Here is an 18,903-nt window from a genome sequence, read left to right as displayed (position 1 = left end):
GCAGCTTCTCCACCTTGGCCCTGGCTGTGCGCTCTGCCTCCAGTTCCTCCTCCAGCTCTTCGATGCGTGCCTAGTCAGGGACACAGAGGTTCAGACAGGCTTCCTGTACCCCTCCACTGAGGGCCTCCTGATGTCCCCCACCCCAGGGTTCTAAAGGATCCCATGTAGAACACCAAGTGAGTTTGCTATATTACTGGAGAGGTAGACTGAGAAGGATTGGGAGGAAGTTGTCTTTTTTTTTAATGGTTTATTTAACTTTATTTTATGTGCATTGGTGTGCAGATCCCCTGCAACTGGACCTTTAGACAGTTGTGAGCTGCCATGTGGGTGCTGGGAATTGAACCCCGGTCCTCTGGAAGAGCAGTCAGTGCTCTTAACCACTGAGCCATCTCTCCAGCCCCGGGAGGAAGGTGTCTTGCACAGCCCAGTCAGCTTTCCTTTATGCTTTAGAGTTGCATATTATCTTTATTAGAAGAAAACATCTCTTGGAGAAGGACAAAGAAATTTGTGTTTCATGGGTTTTTCCAAGCAGTTTAGTGGCAAGAAAATAGCAAAAGTCTAGCTGAGAAAATCATACCTGCTTGATAAAATACTGACTGTCTAACTCAATGCCTGCTATAGAGGAAAGAACCATAAAGGATGCAGGGGCCGGGCCGTGGTGGCGCACGCCTTTAATCCCAGCACTTGGGAGGCAGAGGAAGACGGATCTCTGTGAGTTCGAGGCCAGCCTGGTCTAAAAGAGCAAGTTCCAGGACAGGAACCAAAAGCTACAGAGAAACCCTGTCTCAAAAAAAAAAAAAAAAAGGATGCAGGGATCTTAAAAGTCACCAGGTGACAGGGTGGGCCTCGAGACCTAGAGGTCTGCAGTAGAATTCTATGATCGCGTGACTAGCCAGAGCTGAGACAGAAAGTCAGGAGGGCTGCCCTCATAGCTGTTTCTCCCCAGGCTCTCTTCTTCAGATCTGTAAGCCCCTCCTACGGGAATCCCATGGGGAGACTTATGCATTTTGTCCCCTTTCATGGACACACAGCTCCTGTGATTCAGGAATAGCATAGGCTGGAGGAGATCCAGGGAAGCTGAGAACTGCCAGGCACTGACCACACAGCTGGAGTCCCCCGCCTTACCTGAAGCTCTTTGAGCTTCTTCTGCAGCTGGCTGCCCAAGGCCTGCTCATCCTCAATTCTGGCATTGAGTGCATTTAACTCAAAGTCCTTCCTGCAGGGAAGAAAGGTGGTGGGGTGGGGTAGGAGGCCAGGTAGGCACCTGGAGTATCCACCAGAGATCAGAGGCCATAAAACTAAGGGGGGGGGGAACCTTCCAGGAGTGATTTAGGTTACCCAAAGAGTACCTCCTGCTGGGGTATTCGAGTCCAGTAAGAATGTAGTGGGAAAGCCCTGGAGAGCGGCAGGGCTGGCCTCTATGGGACTGTCCCCTCAGGCTATGTTTTCCCTCAGTGAAAGGGAGAGACTATTTACAATCTCTCTCTCTCTCTCTCTCTCTCTCTCTCTCTCTCTCTCTCTCTCTCTCTCTCTCTCTGAGTGGGGTATGGTCTTTAACTTCTCACAGTTAGTTTAGGCAACTCTAGCCTCTTCTTTTAAAATTGGGAATAAACATTGTACCTATCTCCAGATTCATATCCCTACATCATGCATTTTGATCATACTCATTTTCCTCTCAACTCACTGACCTTCCTGAGCCTTAGCCACCTCTATGTCATCTTTATAAGGAGACAGAGCTGGGGCTAGAGAGTGCTGCTCTTCCAGAGGAAGCACTGACCTCATGCTGCCCCCAGGGATCTGATGCCCTCTTCTGGCATCTGAGGACACTACACTCACAGACACACATTTACATATAATTTAAAACTGCATCTAGGCAAGTGTGAAGATTCCTATGCAAAACCAAGCTGAAGTATGATAAGATCCTCAAATATCAAAATATGTTTTTCCAACTCACTATTAACAAGTCTGTGTGTGCACCTTTTGGGAGGTCTTGCAATAAAGACTGGGACTAGAAGTTACCTAGAAAAAAGAAATGGCCCAACCCTTTCTTTCTTTTTGAACAGCAGAGCCATTTCTTTGTGATTCAATTTCCTTTCTGTGGAAAAACCCAAAGGAGGCTTTCCTGGGAGGCTTTTGTGTGCAGCCTTCCTCCCTGTCTGATTGCTCACAAAGAATATATGTTTTTATTTTCATCTCTCCCAAGGGCCTAGCATGAACAAGGGGCTTGAGGGGTCCAAGCAAGGCTCCTTGCCAGGGAGAACCACAGGACCATAACGTGCGTGTTAGAGAGGAAAGTACTCTTCCTATAGGTCTTTGCCCTCAGTTTGAGCATCCATTGCCTCTTAGCATGGTTCCTGGTTGAGCTCACACAGTTGTGAGCTAAACCAGGCTGAAAAGAAAAAACCATGGCAGTGAGGGAATGCGGTACTTTTTAAGTCGCTCATCCAGCTGCTGTTTGTCATTCTCCAGGTCCATGATGCTCTCCTGGGTCAGCTTCAGGTCACCCTCCAGCTTCCGCTTGGCTCGCTCCAGGTCCATGCGCACCTTCTTCTCCTGCTCCAGGGATCCCTCCAGCTGGCGGAGAGAAGGGTCTTGGTTTTGTTACTCTACGTTTTGAAAATCCTTGGGAAATCCAGGACTCTGGAAACTCCCCTAGAAAGAACCAATGTTTCCAGGTATCCATGGGAATGTTGAGAACGGAGGGTTTGCTCAATAGATATTTTCTGAATGAATGAAATTGGGATAAGATTCCAGAACTCTAATCATTCATTCAGCACCCTGTAAGTACCTACTGGTTCCAGGCTCTGGGCGGGGTACTGAAGACACAAAACTGAGCAAACTCAAGTTCCCATCTGAGGGGAGCTCTTAGTCCTACGGCTGAGACAAAGACTTAAGTTATTAGAGCAGAATGACAAGGGGATTGATGGACATATATACACATCTGAGGGACCAATGGTCGTCAGGATCAGACTCTGCCAAGATCCTCTTCAGAGTCTCACAATTTACCAAAGAGATATATAATGTTCTTATGAGATAATTCTTTAAACCCTATGGTCAAAGATAGAGTTAGGTGAGTTTAATTTTTAAACTTTAAAGTTTAATTATGTTTTAAAAAAAAAACCTGGCCGGGCGGTGGTGGCGCACGCCTTTAATCCCAGCACTCAGGAGGCAGAGGCAGCCGGATCTCTGTTAGTTCGAGACCAGCCTGGTCTACAAGAGCTAGTTCCAGGACAGGCTCCAAAACCACAGAAAAACCCTGTCTCGAAAAACCAAAAAACCAAAACAAAAACAAAAACAAACAAACAAACAAACAAAAAAACCCAACAGCCTAGCTTTGTGATTGATCATAAATAACAGTGAGATTAGATACATTATTTAAAATTGATAACCCTCATGCTTCCTATACCCCAGTTTTATTCTGGGAAGATATCAGGAGAATAAACACTTTCCAATACCTTTACCCAAACACACACTCACGCATACCTCTCAACGCAGATGGACATGCTTTGATGTATCAAAGCCCATTACACCCCGTCTACTTACGTCATCCACCTGCTGCTCCAGCTTGACCTTGGCCTTGGTCAGAGTGTTGACCTTGTCTTCCTCAGCCTGCAGGTCATCCAGGGCCTGCTGGTGGGCCTCTTGCAGAGCTTTCTTCTCCTTGGTCAGCTTGACAATGATCTCGTCCAGTCCAGCCATCTCCTCTGTCAGGTTTTTCACCTGCCAAACAAACAAAAAATCCCACATTCCCCTTAAGTCAAAGGACACCACCTGGGGACACCTAGAAGAACCTCCAGGCTACAGCAACGTGGTTTGGAATGACTGTGGTGGTTTGGAACCAGAGGAAGCTGGCCTCACCTTGTTCTCTGTGGCGTGCTTCTCCTTCTCCACCTTGGCCAATGTTAGCTCCAGGTCATCAATGTCCCTTTTGAGCTCCGAGCACTCATCTTCCAGCTTGCGTTTCTTGGCCGTGAGCTCAGCATTCATCTCCTCCTCGTCCTCCAGCCTCTCGGTCATCTCCTTCACCTTGGCCTCCAGCTGGATCTTGTTCTTGATCAGCTGGTCGCAGCGTTCCTCTGCATCAGCCAGGTTGTCTTGTTCCTGGGGTCAAGGTACAAAAAGGAAGGCTGGGCTGAGGGTGGGTTCCTGTCCTCACAGGTGGCAGAAGGGAGAGGTGCATCACCCAGATAGGAGAGGGACCCAGCTTATTCTTGGCTGAAAAGAGCCTCAGGAGGACAGTGAGGGCTTTTAGGATGGTATGGCGTGGGAGCACTGGGGGAAGAGCAGAGGAGGAAATCGAAAGTCTTCACATGGCCTTTTCCTCTAGTTTCCTTGCTTGAAGAAATTGCATTTGCTGACGTCAAACACTGTGAATTTAACCTCTAGAACCTGTAGCTTAATTTCTGTGTAAGCATGAAGAAATTTAGGCTCGAAGATGGCTTACAGTTTCCACTAGGAACCCCGCTGTGTGTGTGTGTGTGTGTGTTTGTGTACAAATGAATACATATTTTTAAGACAGGATCTCTTATGGACCAGGCTGACCTTGAGCTCACGCTATAACAAAAGCCACCCTGGAACTTCTGCTTCTCTGGTCTCCACCTCCCAAGTACTGGGATAACAGGTGTGCGCCACCTTACATGACTAAGCCTGTATATTTAAAAGGGGGTTCTTTTTTGCCTTTTCTCCTCCTGAGGGATCAGTTTGGAGGCTTTTGAAAATGTGCTCCCAGAATCCTCAGCCTGTGAGGGACAAGATGGTGTACTCCTCAGTACAGAGGGGGCAGCAGGGAAGCTGATAATGGCTACGGGGCCTCACCGCCTGCACTTGGAGCTGCAGGTTGTTCTTCTCCTGCAGCAGGGACACCATCTTCTCCTCCAGCTCCTTGCGGCGAGCCTCAGACTTCTCTAGTGCATCTTTGACTCGTGCAAACTCCTCCTTCATGTTGGCCATCTCCTTCTCCGTCTCTGCGCTCTTCAGCAGAGGCTTGATCTTGAAGTAGAGCTTCATCCATGGCCAGTTCTTGACCCCCATGAAGGCCCGGATGTTCCACTGGATAATCAGCAGGGAGTCTCTGTGGGCACAGTGAGAGGAACAGCATGAGAACCATTCCTGTTCCTTCCCATCTAAGACCCTTATTCCTAGATAAACCCCTTTTCCTTATCTATCTCACCCTCCCCGAGGCCTTCGGATGCTAAGGACCATCTTGTGTTTATAAGGTCCTTTCCTAACAGATTCCTCCTGATGGGCCCGCTGTTGCCTTTCTCTTGACACTGTCACTGAACTAGCCTGGATCTCAGGAGGTCTGGGGACCTCCTTTAAAGTCCTCTCACCTGCGTTCCAGAAGCTTCTTGAACTCCATTCTGGAAAGCACACCTCGGGACTGGGCCTGGATTCTGGTGATGATGCGGCTCAGCCTCTCATCACGCATCTCCTCCAGCAGCCCCAGCAGCCCCGCCTTGAAGAACACCTGTGGGCAAGTGGGTAGAACCAGCGTGGGGCACATTGTTCAGTGAGCTTGCAGGTACCCACCACCTGCGCATTCTAGGTCTGACTGTGGGGAATGCAACTGTCTCAGCTGCGGCACTCAGTACGGCTACCTGCTCTGCACGCATTCCGTGCAGCTCTAGACTCACCTTGGTGTGACCAAACTTGTACTGGTTGTGGTCAATGTCCAGGGAGCCCAGCAGCTTCTCAGCCCCTTTCCTGCTATCAATGAATTGGCCCTCAGGGATGGCTGCTGGGTTCAGGATGCGGTACCTTGGGAGGGAAGTTCTCAGAGTTATTTGCGTTCTGGGCAGGTGTGGGTCTGCTCTGCCTGCAGAATTCCAGGGCCACCATAGGCCCCCACTCCCAGCAAAGCAGCCCACTCCTGGCTCCCTGAGCCCTGGGGCACCCCTTACCCACCTCTGCCTGAAGTCCCCATAAAGAATTCTGTTGGGGAAGCCCTTCCTGCAGATGCGGATGCCCTCCAGCACGCCATTGCATCGCAGCTGGTGCATGACCAGAGGGTTGTCCATCACCCCTGGGGCAGCAGGGAGGAGAAAAATGATTGGAGAGAGAGCTTGACAAACACCAAGTCCCCTGGGTTCCCGACCTGGCTCGGGCACACAGTAGTTAGTTACTTTAGCAAGCCAATCCGTCAGTAAGAATTCTTTATTTGTTTCATCCCCCCCCCATGCTTTTAACAGTAACCAAAAGATTTCGTGTCTTTCACTTCATATAATTTACACTGATTTTCATGGTTGGTTCCAGGACAGATGCATCTCATCTTCCAGGTGAGTGAGCTAAGGGATTAAGTGACTTGTAGAAAGTCAGTGAGCTAATTGAAATCGGAGCCAGATTTGAACCCAAGTTTCCTGATATTTTGTTTTCTACAGTTTAAAAACAGATAGACATCCCTTATATGCCTCTTTAAGGGCTTTCAGTCACTCATGAGCTGATAGCTATAAAAATGCCTTACACATCACTCTGAGGTATACATTCCCAGCATAAGGGAACACTGGAGGGGTAGTCTGGGAGAAGAAAATGATTTGGAAACCAAGGCTTGGAGAGTACTTGGTCCTGTCTCTGAGACAGTGCGTGCCCAGTGTGGGCTCGCTCAAGTTCATGGACTCACCTGGAGACTTTGTCTCGTTGGGGATGATGCAGCGTACAAAGTGCGGATGGGTGGAGCGCAAGTTTGTCATGAGTTTGTTCAGGTTTTCCTGTGTCAGAAAAAGAGGGAGAAATAAAAGCAAGCAAGAAGAAGCAGTAGCAAATAGAGAGGAGAGGAAGGAATGGAGAAAATACAGAAGAACAAGGACCCCCTCAATGAGACAGGAGGAGGCTTTCGGGTTCCCAGGGAGAGCACAGGCAAGGGAGAGGCTGATGGCAGGTGAGAAATGGAAGAGCTGAGACGGAGGCTAGGAGACGACCAAAGGCACAGCCATGAAGAGGGTCAGGAAGGCCTGAGGAGAGCTGGTGTTGGCAGGCGCTGGGGCTGAGGGAGTGAATGGATGGGGACCCTGCTAGGTGTGGCTCTACACACACTCACCCTGTGCAGAGCGGACACAGTCTGAAAGGATGAGCCTTTCTTTGCCTTGCCTTTGCCCTTGTCTACAGCTGTGGGAGAAGAAGCCAAGAAAGGGGGCATTAGGGGGCATGTAGGGAGGCCAGGAACGGGGCATGGAGCCCAACAGCCTCTCCTCACAGTTTGTCCTCTTTGGCTGTCAGACAAAGTTTTCCAAGTGGCTGTGTCAGTGTCTCCAGCCAGTTCTCTCTCACTGAGTCTATGCCATTCACCTCCGGGCATTCCGTGACAAGGAAGGGGTGGAGTTTTGCAATTTGATGTGGCTCAGAACTAGGCATAAAGCTCAGAATGCTAATGCCCGGGACACTCACGTGCATCAGCTCCGGCATAGTTGGCGAAGAGATTGCTGAGCAGCTTGAGGGAGGACTTCTGGTACAAACCCACCACTGTCTCATTGAGGGGGTCCTTGTTCTTCTGTAGCCAGCCTAGGATGTTGTAGTCCACGGTACCAGCATAGTGCACCAAAGAGAAGTGGGCTTCCTGCTTCCCCTTGACATTGCGAGGCTTCTGGAAGTTGTTGGACTTGCCCAGGTGGTTGTCGTACAGCTTGGCCTTGAAGGTCATGTCTGTGGCCTTGGGGAACATGCACTCCTCCTCCAGGATGGACATGATGCCCATGGGCTGAGAGTGGAGGGAGAGAATCATTGTGTAAACTTCACTCAGGTAGACATATATTCTTCATGTAAGCGTTTTCTCACAAGGGGGGAGGGTAGGAAACTAAGCTCTGCTCAATAACAGCAGCTGTCTACTGTTTGACACCTGTCAAGCCTTCACAGGTGGGAGTTGTTTTATTGTTTTTGGGTCTTTTTTGCAAGTCTCAATCTGTGGCTGTTACTAGTACCTTTAACATACGTCCATCTCCTGGATCCCTGCAATGCTGAGGTTAAAAACAGTGCCCTCTTCTGACTCCCGTACCACCTTCACGTTCCCTGAACCTTAGATGTGTGTAAGCCAGGGTCAGCAAACAGGCTGGTGGGGACAGCCAACCTCTAGCTGCCTGTCTTTTATGTGTCAATCTGCAGCCCCTGGGAACACAGCTATTCGTGGGAACGCAGCTGTGGGTACTCTGTCATGGACATTCTGGACGACGCAGGATTCTGGAAAATAGAGTCCCACTTCTGATACTCAGACTGAACTCATCAGAAGGGAGAAGAGCCACCCCTTATCTGGAGTTCTGAAGTGTTCGTGTGGAGTGTGGGTGGAAGGCTCAGGTAGTGGAGCCCGGCACACCTTCTCGATGAGGTCGATGCAGGCCTGCAGGTCCATGCCGAAGTCGATGAACGTCCACTCAATGCCTTCCTTCTTGTACTCCTCCTGCTCCAGCACGAACATGTGGTGGTTGAAGAACTGCTGCAGCTTCTCGTTGGTGAAGTTGATGCACAGCTGCTCGAAGCTGTTGAACTGGAGGGTGTGACAGCCAGTCAGGCAGGCTGACTGAGGGTCTGAGGGGCCATGGGGCCAGCCTAGGGCTGTGCCACACACGGAGCCCAGCACAGGCATAGCTGGTCCCCTCCCAGGTCATGACGGGGAAGGGACAGGGACTGGCTCTGTCACTATATGATCCCCACTGCCATCCTGGGCCTGGCCCATGGCTAGCCCTCCACACGTGACCAGAGGTGTGAGTGAGTGGGTGAGGGACAAGTGGTGTCCCAGGCAGGCCAGGGTTCCCGGACTCACATCGAAGATCTCAAAGCCGGCGATGTCCAGGACACCTATGAAGTACTGGCGTGGCTGTTTGGTCTCCAGGGTTGCGTTAATGCGAGTCACCATCCAGTTGAACATCTTCTCGTACACTGACTTGGCCAGCGCCCCGATGGCATATGACACCTGCAGGGTAAGGAAAAGATCCAGACGAGTTGTGCTAATGGGAAGCATGAATTGGAAAGCTCATACCCCAGCACGCCATGATCTCCTCCTCCATTTGTTTCTCTTTCGAAGAAAACCCACCTGCTGGACATTCTGCCCCTTGGTGACATACTCGTTGCCCACTTTGACCCGAGGGTGGCACAGCCCCTTGAGCAGGTCGGCTGAGTTCAGCCCCATGAGGTAGGCAGATTTATCAGCCTCTGGAAGGACAGGGCAGGAGGCAGAGTTAGTACAGGACACACGTGCTGCAGACATGACCCACAGCTGCTCTGCAGCTTTCCTGTTTCTCACCCTCTGTGCCGTCCGGCTCTGCCTGCTCCTCCCGCTGCTTCTGCTTGAACTTCATGTTTCCAAAGTGCATGATGGCGCCTGTCAGCTTGTAAATGGAGTTCTTCTCTTCTGGAGTGAAGCCCAGCACATCAAAGGCACTCTGTAAGCGGGTCCCGTATCGGTGAATCCCAGAAAAGGAAGTATGGCTGGTTAATGAGATCCCTCGAAGGCTGGAGAGAGGTCTTGAGTGTGTCTTCCTAGTCCCTGTCAAGTATGGTTTCCATACCCAGAGAGGGACTCGACTCCAAAACCAAGAGAGACAGCAGAGGCTCAGGGCCCTGCCTTGTCACTGCCTGCTGTCAACAGTCACACCTGTCCTCTGCCGCCGGCCACTATGGGTTACCCACCTGTGGTCCCAGCCCTTCCCTCACTCCCCTGCCTGGGCTTTCACACCTGTATGCCTTCCTCTACCCATAGCTCCTTTCAGCCCCACGGGATCTATGGTTCTCCTTCCCACTTCTCCTGTGATGTCACTTTGTCCTTTGCCTTCCCGGCCTCTCTGTCCATGGTTCTCAGCACTCTGGTGCTCCAGTCTCCCGTTTCCTAGCACGCATCTCAGCAGGCTCTGTCCACAAGGCACATTCTAGCTCTCAAGGAGGGTTGTATTTCTTTAGAAATCATAGCCAGTGCCGTGGCTCTGCTCCTAAGCTGCCACCATGGGCCACTCCCTCCTGTTCACCCCAGCTGTGTCCTCACATACTTACATCAGTGGCCATGAGCTCTTCAGAGTCATCGATTGAGGCCACAGTTGTCTCTCCCTGGGAGATGAATGCGTAGTCGTAGGGGTTGTTGGTGATCAGCAGCATGTCTAAGAGGGGGAGGAGCGGGATTCAGATGGTGCCATAACCCCTGGCTATCGGGGTGGCTGCTGGCTATAGCACACGGGCTAAGGGCACGAAGGCTCAGAGTTTGACTTGATCCACAAAACTGGATCTAGCAGTGTCATCAGACCCGAGGCATACCGACAGAATCCAGGCGCTAGCAGAGGGGACTGGGTTGCCATGGAAATAGTTGGTCTCAGTCTGACTCACCTAGAAGCTCAGGCTTTTTATTAGACAGGATTTGGTAGAAAATGTGATAATCTCTTTCTGCTTTCAGCTGGAAAATAACTCTGGATTTTTCCAGAAGGTCTGTGAATGGAGAGGGGGGAGGAATGAAAGGGCAGAATGCAGGTGCAAAGAAATGAAGGAAAGGGGGTGAGGAGCGTGGCGATGAAGGGCTGGGAAGAGACAACGCATGGATGCAGACATCACGCATGAAGATTGGGCGGAGACCCAGAAGGAAAGAGCATCTTAGAGAAAAACCCCAATAGAACATGCACTGGTACCCGAGACAGAGGGCAAGCCTAGGGAAGACAAGCATAGAATCAGGAAAAGAAAGCAAAACTGGGGTATGGGGGAAAGGTATTGAGACCAGATAGTGTGGGGGCAGGGTGGGCTCAGCCTAAATAGCCCCAGTAGCTTCACGGAACTTACAGGTCTCTATGTCCGCAGAGGCCAACTTTCCAGTTGCCCCAAAATGGATTCGAATGAATTTTCCCTGAAGAGATGGATAGAAGAGGGTGGAGTAAACCTGGGAAAGGCTCGTAATTGAGGCCAATCCTCAGCCAGCCCAAGTCCCAAGAGCAAGGTGGAATATCACTCACAAATCGAGAGGAATTATCGTTCCGGACTGTCTTGGCATTGCCAAAGGCCTCCAGAGCGGGGTTGGCTTGGATGATCTGGTCTTCCAGGGTACCCTGTAAGAGGTCATGAAGGATGGGAGGTGAAGACTTCCCACTCTCTTTCTCATAATGCAGACCCTTAGGTGACAACAAGCCTACCTTGCCTGGGGTCTGGTCCTTCTTGCTGCGGTCCCCAATGGCAGCAATAACAGCAAAATATTGAATGACCCTCTTGGTGTTGACAGTCTTACCAGCTCCGGATTCTCCGCTGTTGTGACAGGCAAAGGCTGAATAGGCAGTAGATACTGCTGCTTACGGTCAACAAACCTCAAGTGAGGAGAGAACACCTATCCCTACTAGAGAGGGGGCAGTCTCATTGGGAAGTTGGTAGAGAATGGCACCGAGGATCCAGTGAGCAAGCAGGAAAGATGTCACAAGAGAATGGGCTCAATCAGAGTGGAGGACTGTTTTGGAAGAGTAGGTGGAGGAAAGAAAAGGTTTCGGAAAGGAAAGATAAGGAAGATGAAGCGGTGAAGATGTGCAGACTTTATCGAATGGGCTTAGAGATGAAGGAAGAGTTAGAAGGCAACAGGTGAAAGAAGCAAGCGAGAAAACTGAGAGAGATGAAAAGCAGAAAGGAGGGGCTGGAGATATGGCTCAGTGGTTAAGAGCACTGACTGCTCTTCCAGAGGACCCGGGTTCAATTCCCAGCACCCACATGGCCGCTCACAACTGTCTGAAGATCCAGTTGCAGGGGATTTGACACATTTACACCAATGCACATAAAATAAAGTTAAATAAACCATATATATATGTGTATATATAAAAAGCAGAAAGGAAGAGGGACACAAAGAAAGGAGCAGGGGAAAAATCATAGAAGAAAGCATGGGGTGGAGAGAAAGAGAATCATAGGTGTGTGCAAAGGATTCTGGGTTCCCCCTGGGGGCTGGGATTAGGGAGTCTGGAACTGTGCTCACGTGATAAGGATGGATTGGTTCTCCCGATCTGGAAGAGAGAAGAGGAGAGACCATGGGTTGGGGCTAGGTGGGGGCTGGGGTGAGGGGACACAGGCCAGGACACCAGGCTCACCTGTCAGCATGTACTGATAGGCGTTGTCAGAGATAGAGAAGATGTGGGGTGGGGCCTCGCTCCTCTTCTTGCCCCGGTAGGCAGCCACGACTTCAGCGTTATACACTGGCAGCCACTTATAGGGGTTGACAGTGACGCAGAAGAGGCCTGAGTAGGTCTGGGGGTAAGGAAGAGGAAGCGTGTGAGGGTGATTTTCAGAATTCGAGAAAGACCCCAAGGGAAAGCTCAGAATGTGTTCAGTGTTATAACAAGGAGCAGGAGCCTGTGTAGAGTGCCATGGTCCTAGCTTGGCTTCAGGAGGCTGCTCTTGCCCAGGAAGCTCTAGTTTCTAGGTACTGGTGCCACACTCACGTAGATCATCCAGGAGGCATAGCGCTCCTTGAGGTTGTACAGCACAGCCGGCTCATGCAGGAAGGTCAGCATGGCCATGTCCTCAATCTTGTCGAACTTGGGCGGGTTCTGCTGCATCACCTGGTCTTCCTTCACGGTCACTGTCTGTAACAGCCCACACAGGCACTGTCAGCCTGTGTCTGCCCTGCTCTAGCAGCAATGCAGGGAGTAGGGAAGGTACGGGTGGGTGAGAAGGTATTTAGCTGAGGAGGGATCTTGAATGCAGGGTGGACGCTGGGAGTCAGAAGGATCATGGGAGAGTTTGGGCTTCCATCCTACCTAGAGGACAGGAGGCTCAGTGGCCCTCAGGTGTGCATGCACGTACCCTCTCTGTGCAGCCCGGTTGTGGGGCTCTCTCAAGTGGCTTCCCACACCGGTACCTACACCTACCTTGCCATTCTCTGTCTCAGCAGTGACTTTGCCACCCTCTCGAGACACAATCTTGGCCTTGACAAACTCTTCCTTGTCATCAGGCACAAATACATCTTTCTTGAGGTCGAAAGGCCTGGTCTGCGCCTCCAGCCGCTCCTTCTCAGATTTGCGCAGGAAGGGGGCTGCAGCCCCGAATGCGGCCATCTCGGCATCTGCCATGACTGAGCCTGGGGTGAGAAGTGGCTGTTATCTACATGCCTTCTCCCTCCCTGGGCTGTCCCCTTCGGTGGCAGCTCCCAGATCTGGTACCACGCTCGCTCGGTACTCAGGAGGAGTCACCTGCGAGTCCCTTGCTCTGCAAGCTTACTCCTAAATGAGAGATCAGCCTGAGAACTGCCAGGCAAAAGGGACAGCTTCACCTTGTTCAAGCTGGGGCACTCGGGGGAGTGCCCTAACCTTCTTCCTGTGCAGGATTCTGTATGCCTCTACTTCTCCCTGTCAACAGACCCCGTCCCTCACTGGCCATAGGCAAGGAGCTCCTGGAAACCAGGTCATTGTCTCCAAGCAGGGCAAGAAAAGACAGCTCCAGTTTGGCTTTGGGCTACCATGTTCAGTCTTCCCCAGATTCCCCAACACTTGAACGTCAGCTCTTCTTACCTTGGTTTCTCAAAAGTGTCTAGTGATGAGGAAGTAGGCCCAGGCCTGGAGGAACCCTGGAGAAAGGAAAGGGGCTGCGGCAGGCTGTAGGCCAACATGGCCACTGCCACCTCCATCCTGTCCTCTGTGCTCTTTAGCTTCCTGCTCCTCCACCCCCAGGAGAGGCCAGAAGCTGCTCAGTCTCTCCGGTCAGTCTCCTCCTTCCTTTCCAAACGCTATTTCATTTCTCCCCAGAACTAATTCAAACAGCTTTCTGTTGCCTTTGAGCCCCAATCTTCTACCCCAAGGGGGTTGTTCAACCCTTACCTGTACCCGACTGGCGAGACTTCCTTTCTTTGAGCCACCTACAAAGCAATAATAGTGATATTGGTTTGCTATTTTTTCAGACAAGGCACTTTTATTCTTTCACTCAATGGCCACCCCTTGGACATGTGAGGAAACCGAGGCCACAAAACAAGAGTCAAGACTTCAGGCTCAAGGGTCAGGACTCTAACAGCATCCTGTTAGATGGGTCATCCCTCCCAGCGCATCCTCCACGTCCCCCAGTGAGCACGCATGCCTGCTGCGTGTATACACACTTTTCAGAAAGATAGGCTGCTTCCATCCTCAGTGCACACGCTCCCACAGTGTTTGTGTACCTCAAGAACAGCCAAGCATGCACACAAGCTGACTCCTGTGGCTGCCTCAGAGTCCCCAGACCAGAGAACACCCTGACACCACCACCCCCCAGACACCTGCATGCCTGTGAGGTCCTGCTGCAGAGACTACACACAGAGTCTCCATGGACAGTCAGGCGCTTCCACAAACATGGAGACTCAACTGTTCACAGTACTGGTTTCCTTCAGAATTATTCTCCGGCATTCTGCCCCTCCTCCCCCAAAACGCTGTACCCAGGAGTGATGGCAAGCATGTCTTCTACTGAATCTTATGTGGTGAAAAGTATACTCACACCTACATTTAAGACATGTGTGCTTGTATTCAAGTGTGCACCCACACATTTGTGCGCAAATGCACATGTGTGTGCGTGTGTGCACCCCCCCCCCCGCTATTGCATTCTGGGCCATGTTCAGATACAGATATTTCCCCTGGGGAACACACGGGCCCTGCATTCCTATGGCACAAGCCTGCATATTTAGATCTGCACAGGAGGGCTCAATAATAATCAGGTACTACGTGAAGTCGTTTCAGAAGCCTGATATTCTAGAGAAATCTCTTCCGGAACCTGGAGCCCCTTATCCCAGAGGAAGGCCTCCAGTTCCCACTCCTACCTGAGGCCAGCAAGGAAGGAAACAGGAGATTGCTCAGAGCCAGACCTGGACTCAGGGACTGTATATATGGGGGCAGCAGGGTGCCCCACCCCCACCTGCACCCAGTCCCTAGCCAGATTTAGAAAGGGCTGTTGTCACTAAAAGCATTCCCCCCAACTCCCCCCCTTCCTTGTCCAAACAGTGCTCGCCCTCCCTACCCCCAGCCAGGAAACAATTGGAAGTGGTCGTCATTGTTGTGGCATGGCATGTTCAGGGTCTGAGTTCCAGGGGGTGGGGTGGCTCAAAGTGAAGCAAAAATATCTCTTACATTCCACAGCTCACTGGAGAGTGAGCTGACAACGACCACCATGACCTCAGGCAGGCAGAGCCCTGGCCTGGGCCCTGGCACTGCTGCCCCTCAGAGCCCTTCCCCCAGGACTAGCCCGGTCCTGTTTCCAGTACCCCCCCAGTCTCCTGGCCTGAGTCCCTCATTTGACTGAGGTGGGAAGGGGCAGGGCAGAGTTGAGGGCACGGCCCTGGTATGATAGTTGGATTGGATCAGCCAGGAGGCAGCTTCCTGGTTAAGTGGTAAAAAGAATGACCAGAGAGTTTAGACAATGGGACTGGCTGAGGCACGGGTTTTCACGGGCCTGGCAGGCAATGTGCAGAGATCACTGAGCCAGGCAGGTCCCTAGTGTGATCCATCTAAGTGCTTCACTTTATGGAGATGAGAGTGCTTCCTCTAAGGTCCCACAGCTTCAGGAGAGCAAGGTGGGGAGCCTCCGCAGATAGGAAGTTGATCCTAGCCAGGGGCGGGGAACTAGGGATTCCGCGGAGGACCAGTTACCTATTGGTCCTACTTCCGAGCTCTTTCCTGACCGTGTTCCTCTCTCTGCCCTGCAGAGGGGCACAGGAGTGAGCCTACCAGGGCTGTAGATAATACAGCTACTGTTGCTGGCCCACCCGACCTCTGTTCAGACATGGATCAATCTTTGTTCTTGCAAGTGGAGAGAGAGACAGGACAGGAAAAAAAAAAAATCTTTCCTTTCCCTGCAGGGCCTGGGAGCAACGCTGGCGCCCAGCCGCTGGACAGCGCACAGTCAGTCCTTGTTTCTGCCGCACGACCTGTGCAAGCTCCGCTGCTCCGTGTCTAGGCAACCGCTTCACGGTTTGGTTTGAAATCCCCCCCTCTTTTTTTCCCCCAAGCACAGCTCTGAGTGCCTGCAGTTAATCCAGCTGATTCGGTGTTTGAAGGAGAGAGACAGGCTTGGGGGATGGGGCGCAAAGCAGGTACATTTTGAAGGTGGGATGGGCACAGCAGGGAAGGGGAATTCCAGGAAGGGCTGCTCTGGGGTTTCTTGGTAACCAAAGCACAGTCTAAGGACACAGAGCAGCCCTGTTTACAGTGCAGACGATAGGGGCTGCATCCCACGGCAGCGCAGCTCTGCAGTCCTCAAGCATGAAGTTGCAGTTGCTAAGGTACAGGTTCTGCTGCTGACATGCTCAAGAGAACAAATTCTGGGGGTCCCTTCCAGACCCTGCCAGATATTAATAGTGGGGCTCACTAGGAGGGACCTCTAGCACTGGAGGAAGGCAGCATCTCTTTCATACGCTTTTAGCTTTCTAAGCACAAAGTATGAAGATGGCATCCTGCCCAGCTCAGGGGCAGGACTCAGGCACAGGGGCATGCAACTGAGATGATAAAGAATACCTGGAACACAGGTGAGCCATTTTAAAGTGCATGTCTTTAGGCAGGGCCAGCCTGCATGGCTGGGGATTGGCTGAGGGATGACCAGGAAGCTGTCTCTACAATCAGTAACTTAATCAGGTTTGGAGGGTTCTGGTCTATGGGTGTTTAGGTGTATTGCTCTCAATGCCCCACGCAGAATATAAATCACTTTCCTAACTTTAAGTTCCATGTCTCATATCCCAGACCCGAGGATCTGGTGCCCTTCAAAATTCCCACTCCGTCTCCAGCCCCTCCGACACCCGCTTTTGAGTCTTTTGTTTGCTGCTGCTGCTGTTGGAAGGTTGGGTGGCTTTGCCCACCCTTTCCTAAGCAAGCATTTATTGAGTGTCTACTATGAGGTTGGCGCTGTTCTAGTCAATGGAAAATAGGGAACAATGAACCAAAGCAAAGACGCCTGCCCTGGGCAGCCTCGTCAATCCGACTGCTTGTAGCAGTGGACCCTGACTTCAGGGCTCAGCCCGTGCTCTGCACGCAGGCACATTCCTCGTGGGGAGAGTGGGGGCTCTGCTCCTGTGAGGAGTGGGTGGTGACTGGTGTGCACTACAGAGTGACAGCCGACAAGACAAAGGACACAGAGCAAAGGCTATAAATAAAGAGGGCCAGGAGGGAGGGCCGCTTCACTAAGGTAGACCAAATAAGGCCTGGGTGGAAGGAAGGTGATCTGCCTCCCCACACCCCCCCCCCATTAGGCATTGTGTCTGCTTTGTCTGGGCTCTGTCACCACATTGATCGAATGTCAAGCCCAAACAGGAGCCATTTGCTGTGAACATGCCAGGGGAGACCAGTGGAAAGTTTGCTAAAATTACTGCTAGGAATTAGGGTGAGGATGGGGGTGGGGTACACAGGCTAAACCAGAAGAGACCCAAATGGGAAAGGGGAAAAATCTGAAAGGAACCCCAAAACCCAAAGGGAGAGGAACAGAAGGAGACAAAAAAGGTAGGGCACCTGGCCCAAGAGGAGGAAGGAGGCTTCAGTTGTTTGTGACCAGGAGAGGGGGAGCTGACCTTGGGGGAACCTGTCCCTGGCTCCACAGGGGCTGGGGATTAGGGAGTAAGCTAGCACAGTCTCAGGTTCCCTCTGCAAACAACTGCTACTTCTGGTCATCCTTTTGTGTTCCCGCTGGCTCCAAAATCTTTTGTACTCTGCATGCCAGCCCGCACAATGCTCCAGACTCCCATCTCCCATTCTCTGATTTCCAATGGACAGGCCCAACTGGCAAGGCAGCCCAGCTGCAGTAGGAGTATTTTCAGGCAGGTGGATCTCTCCTGCAAGAGTGTTTGGAGGTGACACTGTGTAGAGCAGCCAGTCTAGGAGCCTGAGGGAACTTAGGAGGTGACTTTCTGGGGTGCAGAGATCCACTTTGAGACCCAGCTCCTCATTTCCGAGCTGTATGGTCTAGCTTAGTGGCATGTGTCCCTGAGCCAGTTTCATTATCAGTGTGTTCATTCGCGGGGCTTATGGTTGCAAATGACGGGCTTAGCACACACCAGCACATAAGGGACTTCACAGTGAGAAGTTTTTATCCCAAGAAACAGGGACATCAGGAATCCAGACGCACACAGCAGGGCTAGTGATCAGCTGTAAGTTCCCCATCCCCAGATTTCCCTCAGTCCCACCATGTCTAGACCCAACCCATTTTCACAGGCTAGCCTTGAGCCAGAAAAGCTCCCATTGTTCTGCTGCTGTCGGCAGAGTTTCTCTCATGACTAGTGTGTACCCCCAGCCCACCAGAAGTTGGCCCAGCGAAATGGCCGTGTTGTCAGGGAGCTGAGGCAAAGCCCTAGGTGAATGCTTTTTGTGTCCTGGCCAGAAAATCTCAGGAACCCCGAATGAAGCTGCTGGTGGAGATGGACAGTCAGGCTATAGGAAGGAGGTGGGTTAAACCGTAGCCCTCAGGAGGGGGTGCACCCAGAAATCATTCAGATATTCTTGAGCTAGGGTCAGCCAAGGGTGTAGAAACCACTGAAGAATACTGGAGTACTGTGATGTGAAAATTCGGGCAAATTTGCCTTGGCAAGGTGGGATAGGTATTTAATCCCAGCACTCGGGAAGCAGAGGCAGGCAGGTCTCTGTGAGCTTGAGGCTAGCCTGGTCTATATAGAGACTCCCAGGCCAGTCAGGGAGATATCACGTGACCCAGTGATAGACTGGCCAGATATCAGGCCAGTGAGAGACAGCCACTGGGGGACTATGACTAACTGCCTTAATTAGGGTTTCTACTGATGTGATAAAACACCCATGACCAAAAGCAGCTTGGGGAGGAAAGGGTTTATTTTGGCTCACAGCTCTCAGGCCCATGCCTGAGGGAAGTCAGGGCAGGCACCCAAGGCAGGAACCTGGAGTGGGAACTAAAAAAAACAGCTTGCTGGCTTGCTCAATCTGATTTCTTCTTCTTCTTCTTCTTCTTCTTCTTCTTCTTCTTCTTCTTCTTCTTCTTCTTCTTCTTCTTCTTCTTCTTCTTCTTCTTCTT

General features: G+C 51.5%; 1 protein-coding gene across 1 annotated transcript in view; it reads right to left on the bottom strand.

Annotated features, from left to right (window-relative positions):
• Positions 1 to 14,739, bottom strand: part of LOC106144425 (myosin-7) — a 22,669-nt gene extending 7,930 nt beyond the window's left edge. The window contains exons 1-28 of the mRNA XM_026777656.1: positions 14,705 to 14,739; positions 13,743 to 13,780; positions 13,437 to 13,492; positions 12,798 to 13,006; positions 12,369 to 12,512; positions 12,018 to 12,174; positions 11,906 to 11,933; positions 11,088 to 11,196; positions 10,911 to 11,003; positions 10,741 to 10,804; positions 10,297 to 10,395; positions 9,970 to 10,073; positions 9,227 to 9,365; positions 9,017 to 9,135; positions 8,747 to 8,896; positions 8,300 to 8,470; positions 7,381 to 7,690; positions 7,034 to 7,101; positions 6,617 to 6,704; positions 5,905 to 6,022; positions 5,634 to 5,757; positions 5,331 to 5,467; positions 4,816 to 5,071; positions 3,859 to 4,101; positions 3,544 to 3,720; positions 2,429 to 2,574; positions 1,126 to 1,216; positions 3 to 70 (exon numbers count right to left, since the gene is read on the bottom strand). Coding sequence (XP_026633457.1) covers positions 3 to 70; positions 1,126 to 1,216; positions 2,429 to 2,574; positions 3,544 to 3,720; positions 3,859 to 4,101; positions 4,816 to 5,071; positions 5,331 to 5,467; positions 5,634 to 5,757; positions 5,905 to 6,022; positions 6,617 to 6,704; positions 7,034 to 7,101; positions 7,381 to 7,690; positions 8,300 to 8,470; positions 8,747 to 8,896; positions 9,017 to 9,135; positions 9,227 to 9,365; positions 9,970 to 10,073; positions 10,297 to 10,395; positions 10,741 to 10,804; positions 10,911 to 11,003; positions 11,088 to 11,196; positions 11,906 to 11,933; positions 12,018 to 12,174; positions 12,369 to 12,512; positions 12,798 to 12,998 — 3,404 coding nt within the window. The 5' untranslated portion in view covers positions 12,999 to 13,006; positions 13,437 to 13,492; positions 13,743 to 13,780; positions 14,705 to 14,739. The remainder of the gene's footprint in view (positions 1 to 2; positions 71 to 1,125; positions 1,217 to 2,428; positions 2,575 to 3,543; positions 3,721 to 3,858; positions 4,102 to 4,815; positions 5,072 to 5,330; positions 5,468 to 5,633; positions 5,758 to 5,904; positions 6,023 to 6,616; positions 6,705 to 7,033; positions 7,102 to 7,380; positions 7,691 to 8,299; positions 8,471 to 8,746; positions 8,897 to 9,016; positions 9,136 to 9,226; positions 9,366 to 9,969; positions 10,074 to 10,296; positions 10,396 to 10,740; positions 10,805 to 10,910; positions 11,004 to 11,087; positions 11,197 to 11,905; positions 11,934 to 12,017; positions 12,175 to 12,368; positions 12,513 to 12,797; positions 13,007 to 13,436; positions 13,493 to 13,742; positions 13,781 to 14,704) is intronic.
• Between the last annotated feature and the right edge of the window lie 4,164 nt (positions 14,740 to 18,903).

This window comes from Microtus ochrogaster, unplaced genomic scaffold (assembly GCF_000317375.1).
Source record: "Microtus ochrogaster isolate Prairie Vole_2 unplaced genomic scaffold, MicOch1.0 UNK80, whole genome shotgun sequence".
Taxonomy (NCBI): domain Eukaryota; kingdom Metazoa; phylum Chordata; class Mammalia; order Rodentia; family Cricetidae; genus Microtus; species Microtus ochrogaster.
Note: the sequence above shows the minus strand (reverse complement) of the source record. Positions and strands in the feature narration are given on the sequence as shown.